This window comes from Atractosteus spatula, chromosome 12 (genome assembly GCF_055471065.1).
Source record: "Atractosteus spatula isolate fAtrSpa1 chromosome 12, fAtrSpa1.hap1, whole genome shotgun sequence".
Taxonomy (NCBI): Eukaryota; Metazoa; Chordata; class Actinopteri; order Semionotiformes; family Lepisosteidae; genus Atractosteus; species Atractosteus spatula.
Window position 1 is genome coordinate 10,072,063 of NC_142717.1, and position 15,936 is coordinate 10,087,998.

At 39.5% G+C, this 15,936-nt stretch overlaps 2 protein-coding genes across 2 annotated transcripts in view; one reads left to right on the forward strand and one right to left on the reverse strand.

The window, feature by feature from the left end:
* Window positions 1–10,184, reverse strand: part of trappc9 (trafficking protein particle complex subunit 9) — a 507,339-nt gene extending 497,155 nt beyond the window's left edge. Inside the window, exons 1-3 of the mRNA XM_088929735.1 lie at window positions 10,116–10,184; window positions 7,619–8,213; window positions 417–562 (exon numbers count right to left, since the gene is read on the reverse strand). Coding sequence (XP_088785861.1) covers window positions 417–562; window positions 7,619–8,202 — 730 coding nt within the window. The 5' untranslated portion in view covers window positions 8,203–8,213; window positions 10,116–10,184. The remainder of the gene's footprint in view (window positions 1–416; window positions 563–7,618; window positions 8,214–10,115) is intronic.
* An 831-nt stretch (window positions 10,185–11,015) lies between these two features.
* On the forward strand, window positions 11,016–15,715 carry chrac1 (chromatin accessibility complex subunit 1). Its single transcript, XM_088929226.1, has 3 exons — window positions 11,016–11,194; window positions 12,462–12,588; window positions 13,563–15,715. Exons 1-3 carry the CDS (start codon window positions 11,045–11,047, stop codon window positions 13,634–13,636), a joined length of 351 nt encoding a protein of 116 aa, XP_088785352.1. The 5' UTR covers window positions 11,016–11,044; the 3' UTR covers window positions 13,637–15,715.
* The last annotated feature ends 221 nt before the right edge of the window (window positions 15,716–15,936 follow it).

Below are 15,936 nucleotides of genomic sequence, written 5' to 3' on the forward strand. Positions count from 1 at the left end.
AAAGCTGGAAAATATTAAATGAATCTCTTCTGTGGTTTCTGAGCTTTGGCCATAAATCTAAACTACTTGCAAACCACGTTTGGTTTAATAAGCAGAAATCGAGGTTTTGCTGTTGAATGAGTTAAGAACGACCATGCACCAAAGATGAAAACAGCTGCCATGCATCAGACAAGGAAACAGCTTCTCTTTGATAAGGGCAGCAGGCTGAATCAGACGTGGCTGGCTGTCCGTCATGGACCATGAGCCACAAAGAAATCAAATGCAATGCACTTGAAATGTTACCACCATGTGGCAGCTGGTGCAGGGTATCCCGTAAAGATCAAGATGACAGAAGTGACAATTCTGTGCACATAATTTCTTTATGAAGCCCCCTGGAGGCTGCTACCAGCGCTCATAAATCATGCGCAGACACTTACCTCCCAGCCACAGGAAATCATTAACAGAGCGCAAGAGCTCCACGGCCATGTGATAATGGACCAGAGCATCCTGAAGCATTCCGGCCTGCAAGCACAGGTCCCCGACGTGCTTTCGCATTCGCCCCTGGCAGCGTTTCTTGTAGTGCCTATTGAGAAAGAGAGGGTTACAAATTGGAGAATTAAAATAAAAGTGACAGAGAACTTGCACTTGCATGACTCTACCTAGTAGACAACAACCTTTCCGATAACCTATAGCTACCCAAGCCATGTTTTTGAAGCCGATAGCAAGGCTTCTTTCAGGAAACAGCTAGAGTAGCAAGTTAATAACTACCGAATTTGCTAGATAGGCCAAATGTTTGTAACCCATAAACCTTTCTAATGCGAGTTATAATTTAGAGTAGGGGTGTGCAAAAGGTGATTCAGGGAGCCCCTCCGAGACTGTTCAGGGGATCTCTTAAAAAAAGAAATGTCACCTCTACCTCCATTTCTAGTAGTAGTGAGCAAAACTGGCATAGCGAGACTGGTCTGATAGCACTGGAGTCTAACGTACTTACTGACATCAATAATAATTAGATGCGTTTAATCTGGGGGTTCTCATTGAAAATCATTTCTTGAAAAAGGGTATAGCTATTTTTTAGATTAAAATTGGGTCTGGGAATAAAACAAACTAAAATTAATGCTTTATTAAGTGGAATTTATTTACTGTAATGACGTAATTCCACAACTGCTAAGTATAATATTGCCAGTTAAATCTACAATACTTATTTCAAGTTAGGACACAAAACTGGTTAACATTTACTGAGATGGGATTAATTGTATCTGAGCCAATTTCTCAAGAAAATGTTTTAAGTGCACAGGAAAATAGAACTGCACAAGGTACTAATTTTAAAGTTCTAGAATGAATTCTGATATGGAGTTCTTTGCCTTGCAAGAATATTCAGACACTGCTTTCACATTTTTATTTTAAAACCTGCAGTCAAGACACTGAAGTTGCAGCTAATATTTGTTATATACACAGCCTACTCCTTACTTCCAAAGCAGAAAATTAAAGTAAACATAATTAATAGGAAAGAAAAAATAGAAAGGTCGTGGTTACATACGGTATGTATTGAAATGTTTTACTGTAGCAAAACTAAACTAGGTTCATATTACCTTAAGCAATGATTAGTTTGGTTGCTTTTGTCTGTCTCTGTGTGCAATAAAAGAAGTTTATACACCTATCACTGTAAGGTCTTCAAGTTAAGTAGTGAATGTCAAGCAAAGAATCAACCATGAGAGCTTTCAAAATAAGGGCAAAAATAGTATATATGCACAAGTAGAAGGGTATAGAAAATTCAAAGACCCTTTATCTCTCTAATGAAGTCATTCATTAATAAGTGGAAGGCATACAGACATTGGCTATCTCACCAAAATTTGGAGACACCAGGCTGAGCAGTGGCACTGTGGCTAAGGATCTGCGCCTGTGGCTGGAAGACTACCGGTTCAAATCCCACAGCTGGCAGAGGAATCCTACTTCGTTGGGCCCCTGAGCAAGGCCCTTAACCCCAACTGCTCCAGAGGAGCCGTTTAAACGGCTGACCCTGAGCTCTGACCACATCTGTGTGCCTGTGTGTCTCATGGAGAGCAAGCTGAGGTATGTGAATAGAAACTCCTAATGCAAGAAATTGTATATGGCCAATAAAGTGATCTCTCTCAACACACCTTGAAAGAGCTACACATCCCACACAAGGTTTGCTACAAAGCATTTAAGTGATACTGCAAACCTGTGGCAAAAGCGTTTGTGGACAGAAAAAACAAAATTCAAACTTAAACTGGGTCACTCAATGACATTCAAGGTTCCAACTTGAATCCTATATAGAATCGATGTAAGACTTAATGAACTGATGTTCATAACTGATGTCCAAGCAACTTGAGAAAGCTTGAGCTAATCTCCCAAGAAGAATGAGCAAAAACTACACCAAGCCAAAGTGTAGTCGGTAAAGTAATATTCAAAATACGTGAGGCTGTAATGACTGCCAAAGATGCTTCCACCAAATATTGAGTTCAGGGTCTCAATAATTATGCAATACACATATTTCAGTGCCTTCTCTTTAACACATTTAGTGTACAGTATGCATAATAATGGAATTTCACAACATGGGAAGAGTGTGAATACTTTTGCAAGGCATCGCAACTTGTGTGGTCACTGGTAAACATTCAGCCATCCTTAAAATTACTTTAAAATCACTCTGAAGTGTAGCAGGGATTTTTGCAGCTTGCCAGGTTTTCATTTTCCACTTTACCAGAACATCCAAAGACTTCCAACTGGGCTAGGGTGACCCAGAAGAATAAATGCTCCGTGAAAACAAGGACAGGAGAGTGCAGGCCTTCCAAGTACAAATTGTAAGAGCTGGATTTAAAAAAGGAAGCAGAAGCACATTTCTGAAGACCTAATGAGGCAAAGGTATTCATTTTCTACAGAATACAGGACCATCATGCAAGACCTCTTTGTTTTTGGAAGCTCAGTGCAACAGAAGGTTAAGTGTCATCCCCTAAAAAGACCCAATAAACTAAAATATATATATTACAAAATATAATAATCTTTATATATACACCATTTTACAGTTGTGTATCAAGAGGTTTGAAGACAACTGAAGTTAAAGCTGCAGAAATACTGCCATTATCTAATAATGCAATGCTTATACATACTATTATCCCGATTTACAATATTATTAACACATTCCAAACTGTTTTCAAGATCAACATTTTCATCAGCTTTGAACATCCGGGTATTTGATTTTGGATTTTGGTAAGGGGAAAGCCAATTTTGGATGATACAAAAGAACATGATGCTGAAAAATATGCAAAGTTCACAGAAGAAGCAAGGAACAAGTAGTTGCATACTGCTCACATTTCCAACAACAGGCATTGTGATGGTCATAAATTTGGAACATCTTACAGGGCCAAATGAATTCCTTCTCCAGCCTTGTACCTGGAATTAAAAAATAACTTTCTACCTCCATTCACAAAAGAAATGCAGTACATGGAAGCCATAGTCAAATTCATGTTTTCAAGAAAGGCAAGATGGCAAGCCAAGCTACAGTAATGTGTAACACATGAATTCTCATATGAAATCCAGGTACATGTCTCTACAACTTCATGTAGAAACTGGGAGAGGAAGGACACTTAACCTTCTAGCCCAAAGGCTCTTCAGAGGCAAAACAGCTCCAGGGATTTACTTTGCCATAGGTTCCACCATTTCAACCACAAATTCCTTCAATCTGTATTTTGCTCATTTTCAAAGTGAAGTGTTGTTTGTATTAACGATCCTGTCCTCACCGAAAATGTGCTGAATTGGTAAGTCTTTGTTTCTTTTCAGCTCATATAATAAAGGAGCAGTTTCAAAACAATCTTCAAAATGGGAGAAATCATCAATACGCCTATAATTCTACATAAAGAAATTCTGGAGGGGGAAAAAATCAGAAGCAAATTCTAAAAGAAAAAAGAAAATGCTCAAGACAAGGGTTGGAGCCGATTTCTTTTTTCCTCACATTTTAAACTGCAAAGCTTGCAGTTTAAGGCATAAAGCTGCTAGGAATAAATTTAAGTGGGTGATGATCTTGGTCTTTAAATTAAAAAACAAGTCATTTTTGTCATTGTCGGATCCGTGGCAGTACACATTGCAGCACACGTCTTGATCCCAAGAATAAACAACTTGGCACTAAAAAAAACCTACTTAACAGAACTCTAAAGATTTAGGGAAGAGTTTTGATCATGCAAAACGAGAGGCAAGACAAATGCAGCAATTAAACGAATGTTTAAATTAGAGTTCAAGTAGCAAAACAATTGCGAATTGTGAACTTTGTTTTTGTTATTAATGATTGTACTCTACATCTCGTATATAAGATAAAATGCAAACACAGTGCAAAAGTAGTTCAATTGCATTTGATCCCGCATTTTAAAAGGATACGGAATGGACACCCTAAAGCCGTACTGTGAAACAGAGCAATACAGGGGTCAGAAACAGTCTCACTGCAGTTTGGGTAAAGTACGGTGTTTGTTTACATGGAATTTGCACGTTAACCCTGTTTGCTCACCGATTTTCCCCGATATGTTCCTTAAGACATTTTTGATCGATTATGAATTTATTTAAATTTCACATTATTTTATTGTATTTACATTCATTTTACATAGAGCGCCTGAACTGAAAGGTGCCATATAAGAATAAAACTGACTGATTTGACTAATTGATAGATGGACTGAAATAAGCAGAGGAAATAATGACAGTTCACCCTGGCACAGCTTAGTTGAGATCAAACCTGACCATCCTGTGCCCTGAAACAGGTCTGAAGTTCAGGAGCCAGCATGCATTAGCAATCACACAGTTTGTAGTGCAGCTACTAAAGGATTCGCATTTTGCTTTTAATTGCCGTTTGTGTGCAGTTTAAAAAAATCTTAACGATAAAACATTTTGGATAATATACTCGGCGGACGGTGCCTCTTCTGGGTAAAACGAGATGCGATTCAGCGTCTGCAAAACAGCACATCTGGAATTACTGAAAATGTTTCTCTGTAGTTTCTGATGCAGCATTAAAACATTGACAAGCTTTCACGGTTTTCAGCATTATGGAAGTGACTATATGCAAACGAATTTCTTTCGTGTACCTGTTAAAACCCATTCTAGTTTAACACCAAAACTGCAAGGTTTATATTAATCTGAATAAGGTGTAGTGTATTTAAAATCAAATGACAGCCAAGATTTTCACAAAGTATGTCTTAATCACCTTAGTTTTGTCTCAATAAGGTCACCATGACTTTTCAGCGAAAAGAATGGAAAACCAGGCATTTGAACTTTTGAAATACCGACTTTTTTAACCCACATACTGTTATTGAGGTTCAAACACCTCAATAGTTACATCGAGTTGTGTTTCATCTAAATTAGAATTTTAGAACTTTTAAACTTCATCCTAAAGCTATAACAACTATGACTGGTCTTACAGAGACATGCAAGAGTTGAAAAACTGAGCAAAAGAACTGAATTGTGATGTCTGGAATTTTTGGTTGACCTGACACGTTATAAATCCGACCGACAAAGCTTTAAAAACAAATAGGAAAGGAGGGCAATGTCTTTGGACTTCAGATCTAAACCACAGACACCGAGACATTAGAGGTTTCTTGCACGGGACAGGGGCTCAAGCCAATGGATCACATTATGGGTTTCGCTGCTGCAAGGTGCAAACTAGACTACAGCTCACCTTTTGACACCCAATAACAAACTCACAGGACAGTATGGAAAAAAAGAAGAAAGACAAATAAAACAAGAGAAATCACTTAAAGAAAATAAGCATAAAAAATAAAAACGAGGCTTTTTTTCCCCCAAGGCGTATCAGTGTCATGTGCTTACTTTGCAAAACATCTAATGATCTAAAGAAACTCATATCCCTCATATGTACAAATGAAAAATCATGATTTTGTTGTTGTTTAATTGCATTTGTAGTTTTGAAGTTTGTCTGGTTTAAAGTTTGTTTACATTTCCTTCATTACTGAAAGCATTATTGTATTATTTTAACATATGGCTGGGGAGTGTCCTGTGATACGGGCCTCATAAATGCTAGGGGCAGTCTTTCCTTTCTGCACAATGGACAAGTAAAGAAAACGAACCGTGACTGTGTATGAGTCTTTTTTTTTTTTAGTTGTTCTTTCTGCAACAGACAGGAAGTTAGCAGTCAACCTTGCATGGGAAAGATGTACCACTGCAACACTCATGAAAGAAAGACTATTAAAACAGATGCATCCAATAATCAACATCCAAAAAAAAAAATCAAACTTAAAACTATAAGAATGACTTTTTCTTAAGCAGATTAACCAATTTAAACATTGCTACAATGCTACAAAGTAGGTATTACTTATACTGGAATTTAGCACAGTTACAACACAATCAGTGCTAATATTCTGCTTTGATAGTGACTATAGCCTGTTACACAAATAATGACGGATCTTGCTTTTATTAACCTGCAGTTAACTGAATTATTAAGAACTGTGCTTTACAATAATAATACATATTAACAATTGACATTTCTATAACCATTGCTCATTGGGGCAAGATTTTACTCTAAGAAGATGAAAAAACAAGAACAAAGTCAAAGCATTTTTTCCCCCCGTTTGATCCTCACAATGCAATCAGACTGAACCCAGCTCAGCCTCAGTATGTGTGTGAAGGAGAAGGTGTTGCGCCTTCTCGGTAACTTCATTTATTAGGAAGACAAACAAACAGAATAACTGAGAGAGGTGAAGCTTCCTTCATAAATACACCGAAGTCTTGACCACTGACAGTGTCTACAACAGAGATTCGCTCATTTAGGTGAAGTGAATGTATCTTCTGTCTTTCATTCTTCCCAGCATTCTGAAACACTTGGTTTAAATGAATGGTGCACTCAACTGTTCTACATTAATTATATATTAACCAACATTTCCATGTCTTCCCTCACTGACCATTACAAGTTGTCTCTACAAAATGGGAAAAACCCAAGTCAGTGAATACCCCAGGTCTAAAACTTCTCCCCTCCCATGATGGGAGGGCTCAAAAGTAATTCAAGGAATACAACCTCAAACTCTTTAACCTAAAAATGAATTTAAATTAAACAAGTTATTTATACAGCTAACCTGCGACCAGACTTCCTCAGAAATATCTCACTGGTCTAGGTTACTGTCATTTTAGCTGTCGCACAGACTTACACATCCTCCTATACTGCTGATTAATTACAGTAATATGGCTTTGGTTTGCGCAGCAATACGAAAAAAATAAGAATTATATGGCATTTGAAAGTAAGGTGAGCTGTTTTTCAGTATGCGAGACAAACGCTTTCCGTGAGATCACATTAAACTTGATAGATACTATACTGCAGTGTTGCTATATATTGTAGCAGGATATGCTTCCAGATTTCCAACAAGAGTTCCCACTACTACACTTGCTACAATTCCTACTACATGCATTACTGTTTAGTAGCCTAAAGACGAAATCCTGGAAATCACTGCAGAGATTGGGAGGAGAGAAAAGACACAAAACATAGCATTTTAATGAGCACTTTAACATTTAACCAGGATCATACTTATACTACTGATCCCAATTTGGATCATTTAGAACCACGGGATTCAGTGCATGCTGCTATGGAACTGGATATAAAAGGAGGGGGAAAATACTATGTGAAAGGTAAAGAACTCACCTGCTATCAGTATCCAGACCAACAAAGTCCTTCTTTTCAAAGGGGACGCAGAGCAAAGGGATCTTGTCTCCCGATTTGTCGGTGGCCCTATCCAGGCGCTTGGACTCCAGCACGATGAAGATGGACTCGATGAAGTCCTCCACTCTTCTCTCCACGTCCTCGCACTCGGCATAGCTGGGGTAAAAGGCCACGTCGGTCCGGGCCTGCTCGGTGACCTCCCCCCGCAGCCCGAACACCAGCAGGCGGGAGTCATAGAGCGTGGAGCCGAACACCTCCTTCTGGCTGTGGAAGCGCTCGGACGTCTGGGGCCAGTCCTTGGCCGCCGAGCACTCGGTCACCGCGATCAGCCCCACCACCTTGCGGTGCGTCTGGAAGTCGCCCCAGTCGTTGTTCTCCGGGGGGTAGTGATGCCGGTAGCGGATGAAGAGGACCCTCTGGGAGTCGCGGATGCTGACCTGGCTCACGCTGGCAATGCGTTTGTAAATGCGGAAGAACTGATCCTCGGGGACCAGACCCACCGACTGCACCACCACCAGCACCGTCTGGTGGTCCTCGGCACACTGCATGTAGTCAGGGACGCTCATCTTTCACACGGCTGTGGACAGGGGGATACAAGACAGGGACAAGCTTGATCCCCCTGCTCTCCTGGAAGAGACCTAGACCTCATTCTGATCACCTTCATCATCACCAACAGCCATAATCACCCTGCAACTCACACCTGGCAGCCCACTGAAGCTCAGCAGGTATGAGCCTGGCCAGTACCTGGATGGGAAAAACTAAGGTTGCTGCTGGAAGAGGTGTTAGTGGGGCCAGCAGGGGGCGCTCACCCTGCGGTCTATGTGGGCCCTAATGCACCAGTATAGTGACGGGGACACTATACTGTAAAAAAAAAAGGCCGTCCTTCAGATAAGACGTAAAACCGAGGTCCTGACTCTCTCTGGTCATTTAAAATTCCTGGGATGTTTCTCGAAAAGAGTAGGGGTGTAACCCCGGCGTCCTGGCCAAATATTCCATTGGCCCTTACCAATCATGGCCTCCTAATAATCCCCATCTATGAACTGGCTTCATTACTCTGTTCTCCTCCCCACTAATAGCTGATGTGTGGTGAGTGTTCTGGCGCACTATGGCTGCTGTCACATCTTCCAGGTGGGGCTGCACATGGTGGTGGTGATGGGGAGTCCCCATCACCTGTAAAGTGCTTTGAGTGGAGTGTCCAAAAAAGCGTTATATAAGTGTAACCAATTATTATCTTTACATCAGGGAAATGCACATTTTCCTTAAGCACCGAGAGCAATTTGGCATGCTCAAAGTTTAGGACTACTTACATGGAATGAACTCATCAGTTTAATTAATCTAACCAAGTTCCAACTTTAGGAACTGAGAAGCAAATTCAGCAAGGTTTTTTAATCTAATGATGAACTGTGTCTTCTCGTATTTTGAATTTGGCCAGCAACCAAGCCACCTAATAACACAATATCACAGAAGGTAAGCAATGCACTGGCTTGGTTACTACTGGAAAGCTCGAGTTACGAGCGCTTCTGCCGGAGGTATTTCTGATCGTGTTACTGGCTGGCTCTTTCAAGAAGCGAAATACTGGCGATTAAACAATCTGAGTTCCCGGCTAACTTTTACCCTTTTTGTGGGTCTTAAAACCCATTTTTGTAACTAGATCGGTTCAAAATGAATACAGTCTGGTATGCAACTCTTCAGTCTTCATCCCAGCTCATTCTGCTCTAAAACAGTTCCCATGGTCAAACGCCCCCTCTACCCAGAGGAGTCTAGACCCCCGTGTGATTTAAACAGCTACTGAGATCTCTTGCGTTTTAATCCAAACACTATTTCAAAGAAAGTTGCTGCTCTTCCGTTCTACAGGAGACATACTCTAGCACAGATAAGTTCCAAATGAAAGAAAGGTCTTTTACAACAGAAACAGAAACCTACATCTTTCACTAACATTCGTACAAGCCTGAGACTACGAAAACAGACGTGAAATCCACCCACCTCCCTAAATAAAATAATTACAAAAACGACAGCTAACGGTTTTCCATTTTTGTGTTACAAAGTTGCCTACATTTTTTTATTATAGTGCATTTAACATAATATTAGAAGCTCAATAGCATGTGTCCAAAATTAAATGCCAAAAGGCGTTTGAACATAAAGAGTATACTAGACTTGTATCACAGGAAGACGCGCCAAACCTGTAGGTTTGTAGGTTAAAACTGTAGATAATTGACGGCAGGTGTAAAAAAACAGCCACATTTTGCTGGTTCAATTTGCAAAAACCTCCGTTGGGAGGTTGGGAATGGTGTGTAGAGGTTTAGGATGCATGCACTGCAATTTATGCAACAGTACTTAACGTAAAGTGTTTGACGTTTTCACTTCCAATGAACTGTTTCTTGTGTAATTTAGCCGACGTGGTTGTAACTCACAGCTAGGCAAATACGTTTGCACCCTAAAACCCTTCACAGTAATTAAAAGAAAGCCTCACTCGACTTACATGCCCACTTTCTGCGCGTCTCCCGTCACAAATCCAGGCAGCTTTCTTGTAGCATTCCTTGAATGGCAGAAGCAACTTCCTGCTTCCTAATCGCTACAAACCCAGAAACGGGGGAATGTGTTCGTTACTATCGCTTAACGAGCCCATCAGTTACGGACTGCTTCCCTGGAATATGTATGTAACTTAATTAAAATCCAGAATTTTCAAATTAGCTTGTTGGAATAGCACAAACGTCTTCTATATATTTATGCGTTTTATACTAGTAACAACCTCGTACCCCTACAGCGGTCGTTTAGTTGATCTTTCCCTCCTCGCCGTGTTTGTCCACATATTTTTGGAAGGGTAGTGTGCTGGGCTATGCTGTGCAGTCTGGGCAATAGTGTTTTATTTTAAAAAAACTTCCCCGTTTGAACGAACAAATGACTGTTAATAATAATAAATATGTACTAATGTTTCATCGGTGAGAACAAGAACGCTGTATAACATCGCAGGTGTACTAATGATGTGACGTAGATCACACTGACAGTGATTGAGTAGTTTACTAGCAAAAATATTTAAAGGTTTGAGGGTTTGTTTAGGATATAGTTATCTGTTTCTCTGGGATATTTTACATTTTGCAAGTGCAGCTGTTAAACTCTCACGCTAAACACATTTTTGTGTTGGTTTTGTGGACTGCAAATAATATCCTACGTCAGAAAAGGAATGCTGCTGCTTCCTCTTGAGAGCAAGTGCTCAAGCTACAAATTCGTGTTTAAATAAAGTTTGGAAGACCGACCTGAATAGTGGGAGTTGTAGTTCCGTGGTCGTTCCCCAGTGCTTTAGCAAACGGCACGTTGTTTCCGCTTAAACTACAACTCCCACTTACAGCTCCCCTCATGTACTCAAATCTCTATTTACAGAATGCTGTGGGACAGTTGTGTTTTGTAAAGATGGCGGGGAACAATGTGGATGAGAAACAGAATCACACAAGTAACAAACATATTTCACTTCCTATTTCCCGGGTTAAGCTGATAATGAAAAGCTCTCCCGACGTTTCCAGTATTAATCAAGACGCCCTTTTTCTGACTGCTAAGGCTACGGTAAGGACAGAGTAGTACAAAAAACAGCTGTTATGGTCATAATGTTTGAGCACATTTCGTCCACTTTCTAATGGAAGCACTGGATGTGTGATATCCAACGCCTGTAGATTAATTAATTATTGTTTAATGTATGTTCTGAGAATTCTAACAAATCATAAATTAGAATCTAAACGTAAAATGTTGCGAATTTAAACGTCAACTACGACTGCAAGGCATTTTTAAACGATCCAAGTACATCCTCAGCCACTGTTGTGACTGCGACTAGATTAAGGGAAATTGGAGCAAATTGGCCGAACGGTTATTGAGCAGGAGCAGTTTGCAGGATAGGCCGCGTTTCTGTAACTGTTTATGACTGGTTGTGGGTGTAAAACATTATCGCATCAACTATTCAGATGATGGTTTAAAAACACGATTGATAATTATATGTGCTATTCAGTTTAATACAATGCGGCTCATGAGATTTTGAAGGGGTTTTCTGATGCCCAGAAAAGCAGTTTTGAATTCTTCTGAACGTGTCTTTAACCATTTTAGTAATGGGTAAGTTAGAATGATGGGCTACCTACCAATTTGGAGTCCTTTAACCAAAAAGTTTGAAGAAGACTTTGTCGAGGGTTGTTTTTGTCAAGAACATACTGTATTGTTGTTATAGAAGTTTGAGAACAAGATCAGAAACCATCGTGGTTTGAAGCATGAACTCCCTTTTGACACTTTAAACACTATTAATAGAATGATACTGGATATGTTTGGAGTTAAAAAAAAATATTGAGCCAGTTAAACAACAGCAGTTAACATTATGGGTTGCATTTTGCTAAACAGGTGATGACCCACTGTGGGTGTGTCAGGTACAGCTGTAACCAGTGAGATGCAGCCAGGGCTTGAGGAAAGCAGAGAGGTGTAAAGATTATTATAAAGCTGTTGTCTTAACTTTTGATTTGCAGCATTCGCAAAGGTTTGATTTTTAATTAAATCGGGCAGGTTTCAGTTCTGTCGGTCTAGCAGTTCCTAAAGCTTCCCCCACTTGGGACCTGAAACTCCCAAGAATTAAAGTCTAAAAGTCACCTCAAGTCACCAAAGGCTTCCATCCTTTGAAAGTCTAAACAGGCAGCTGTATGAAAGCTGTTGGTGCATCATAGCGTTGTCCCTAGTGCTGGAAGTTCAAACTGTCCTCCCTTGCAGTGGCACAGAGAATATAGTGATTGAGCTGTTTGAAATCTCAGCAGTTCTGACAATTCATGATTGTGGCACCATGCTTGCTTTCTTTTCACAGGAACTTTTTGTGCAACACTTGGCAACCTACTCATTCAAAAAAGGCAAAGGAAAAGAGAAAAATTCGCTGACGTACAGTGACCTTGCAAATGCTGCAGAGGAGTCAGAGACCTTCCAGTTTCTAGCAGGTGCATCTCGTATCACTCACAAAACAGATATGACACCCAATGCTAGTGACCCACACTCCTGCTGGGTTTCATTCCTTCCCACGTTAAGTTAGATATTTGAAGCATTATTCGATCTAAGAAGGTGCTTCAATTGAATGTTTGCATTTTGTTTCACCTACCACATACAGCGGTTAAAGCACCAACATGTTTAAGAGCCGGGAACAATCGGTTCAAACTAATCTCATTATTAAGTCAATGAAGGGTTTGGTTGTGTAACTGAGGGCCTGGTTGGAACAAAATCCAAGAGGTGTGTGGGTCACCAGAGCCAGGGTTGGGTACCACTGTTATAAAGCCTGATCTCCGCAGTTTCCGACACCCAAACCCACCCACTCACTTGGGTGCATCTTGTGACCTTGAGATCTGTGGTCCGTCCCCATCTTCTCTTATTTATCGGGGAAACTGCTGTCACATCAAGAGAAATTGGTTGTCAAGACCATAGGCACAGTTTTTCATACAGTGTATTTAATTAAGGTGTGGGGAGGCAGATGTATGTCCTACCTTTTAAAAACTTAAGAAAGTTCAGGTTTTAAAAAAGCAGACTTATGTAGTAATGAGCTCTTTGTGTTCACTTAAGATTCCTTGAAAAGTAGCATTATTTTTGAGAACCCTGGCAATAGATATTTTGGGACTTTCTAAAGGGTTAAATATGCGTTTTGGTGTACAAGCCCATGTAATATAGAATCTAAATGATATGTTTAAGTTATCAATAGACCATTTGCATGTATTACTCTGCTGATTAGAGTACTTAGTGATTTTATTTGACTATGACTGAATATTTTATAGAAATCCCTATATTTTGATACGTGCTGGCCACTTTATTCTGTAATTCTGTGACTGCCTTCCAGTCAGGCTAGGAAATGCGTGAGGTAGTGTTATATATGTCTTTCATACAAGGATGTAATGTCGTACTCCTTACTGTGGTTGTTAATTTTCAGATATCCTACCGAGAAAGATTCTGGCACGGGATTACCTGAAGTCGCTGGAGGAGAAGGGAGAAGACAGCGAGTAAATTCTGTTGCTTGGGATGTGGAAGAACAGCCAGGCTCTCAGGCTCCAATGAACTCCTCTTAGCCTCTATACTCCTGACCCCCCAACAATCTGCCACTTGCCAAAGAAAACGTAATATTTCGACCATATAAAGGGCGGGCTCATATCTTTTTTTGTTCATGTTTCCTTGATCTGCTCAATTCAGGTGGAGGTACGTGACTCCATGGCCCAGCCCAAGTTTTTGTTAACCTCTTAAAACTGTCTAGCAGCATAAGAGCTAGGAAAAGTATGAAAAGATTCCTACTAAGTAAATTACAATAAAGATCTTGGGCGAGATGACATTTACCACAAAAGACCATACGGCCCACACTTATCGTCCTCAAGACCGTGACATAAATTGCTAACAAATCACTCCAGCAAACCTTACCTTTGTTGTTTGCAACCGGAGATCTGTCTTATGTGACAACTTCATTTGAGAGTTCTGTGTTCTGAAGTCTGAATAGTATCCTCACAGATCACCCCTTTTTTCCATATATCGGCTCCAGTGAAATACCCATATAACTTCTGTTTGCCCGTTCTCAATACAAAAAACAATGTTTTCGACCACTGCTTACAGACATTGAACTACCACGTTATGATGTACAGTCTTTACTGTGTGGTATAGCATGGTAGCATATACTGTGGGGACACAAAAACAACTTTTTAAACATTTACTTTCTACTTTTTAGGTTTGATGTTGCGTCTGGAAATCATGGAAGACATTTTTGATAATTTTCAATTTCAGAGTCTGAGTTTGATAGCAGTTTCATTAAAAAAAAAATCAAAATTTTGGTTCAATAAAGGCTGCTGGTTTTAAGTTTCCCGTTGTCTACCAGATTCTCCATGATCTGTTTCAGCTTAATTTTTGCAACTACTGGAAATTGGTCAGAAATTTCTTCAAGGGCATGGGAAAATTGTGCAAAGAGTCCATGTCTTATATCGCAAATTCTACTAGTCTTGGAACATTTTACCATAAAAAAGGGGTGATCAGTTTTTTTTGTTTCAGAACAGAATTAGTGGATTCTGCCTTGCTGAGAGAAAAGGGAATTTCATATATCCACAAATCAAAACAGCCAAAAACTATTAGTCAAAGTGATACTTCAGAAGATCTTTGCAGCAGTTCTGAAGGAGATGTGCCTTGATAGAATCTTTGTATCGGCTGCAAAGAAAGGGTGTTTTTCGGAAAATCTCAAGTTTAATTCCACTGAAGTAGATTAGAGTTTTTGTAAGTTATTTCACACTAGTGGACACTTGTAAGGGCTTTTTTCAGAAGCTCTTTAATTACACTCAAAACATTATACCTTGATTTATAGTAAATTGCGCAAGTGTCATTTTGAATGCTACTAAACAAAGAATGCCATTAAGCATGATGATGATGATGATGATGATGATTATTATTAACTATAAGGTCACCAGGTATTGTGTATTGGAACATTAACAAAAGATCTTTAGACAGCAGGATGCATCTGATATTTCACAAACTGTCTTTTTTTATGAAGAAGGGCTAACTGTAGTTTGTACATAGAAATATTAACAACCTCCAAACAGGTTGTAGCTAGATTGTACTGTGCACTGACCATTTCTGTATTCTAGTCAGTTTAATTACTCAGAAACAAAAAAAAAACAATTTATACTTTACACTGTATGAAATATTTGCTAATGATACTCAGAGGAATATAAAAAATAACACTTTCTCTGCTTAGTGAAATGGTACATTTCCATTACTCAACATAATTGGGATGTAGTAGCTTGTGAAATGTGAGGTAGCATACTATAGACCCTTTCTCACGATCTACACATGAGGTAGAAATGCTTCTGAGCCCAGCTGCCTCATGAAAATGAACAGCTGTAAAGAGTGTGGGGTAGCTGTTGATATTAAACTGTTCCTTCTGCTGCGTGAAGGGGAATTCTTTAATCAAATACCCTGATTGTTGTAAATAATTTGGTCAAACAGCAGAAGGATATATTGGAAGATTTTGTATATCATGCAGCTGTTTTGTTTTCTTCAGATATTTTGTATATTCAGTTTTGTAAAAAATAAAATAAAATGACATACATTAAATAGTTCCTCTCATCTTTTTCTACTACAGCAATTACATAATATATGCAAGAGGGTTTTGACTTTTTCTGGCAGTGAAACCTCTTTTTCAAGAAATCACTGTCAGTACGGAACAATTTCAAGAGAATTTAGACTGATTAGATCCGAAAGGTAAATATCTTTCCATACATTTTGCTGCCATTAACTGCTTCTTCCAATTTCGTGTCGCAGGAGAGCCGGCGTCT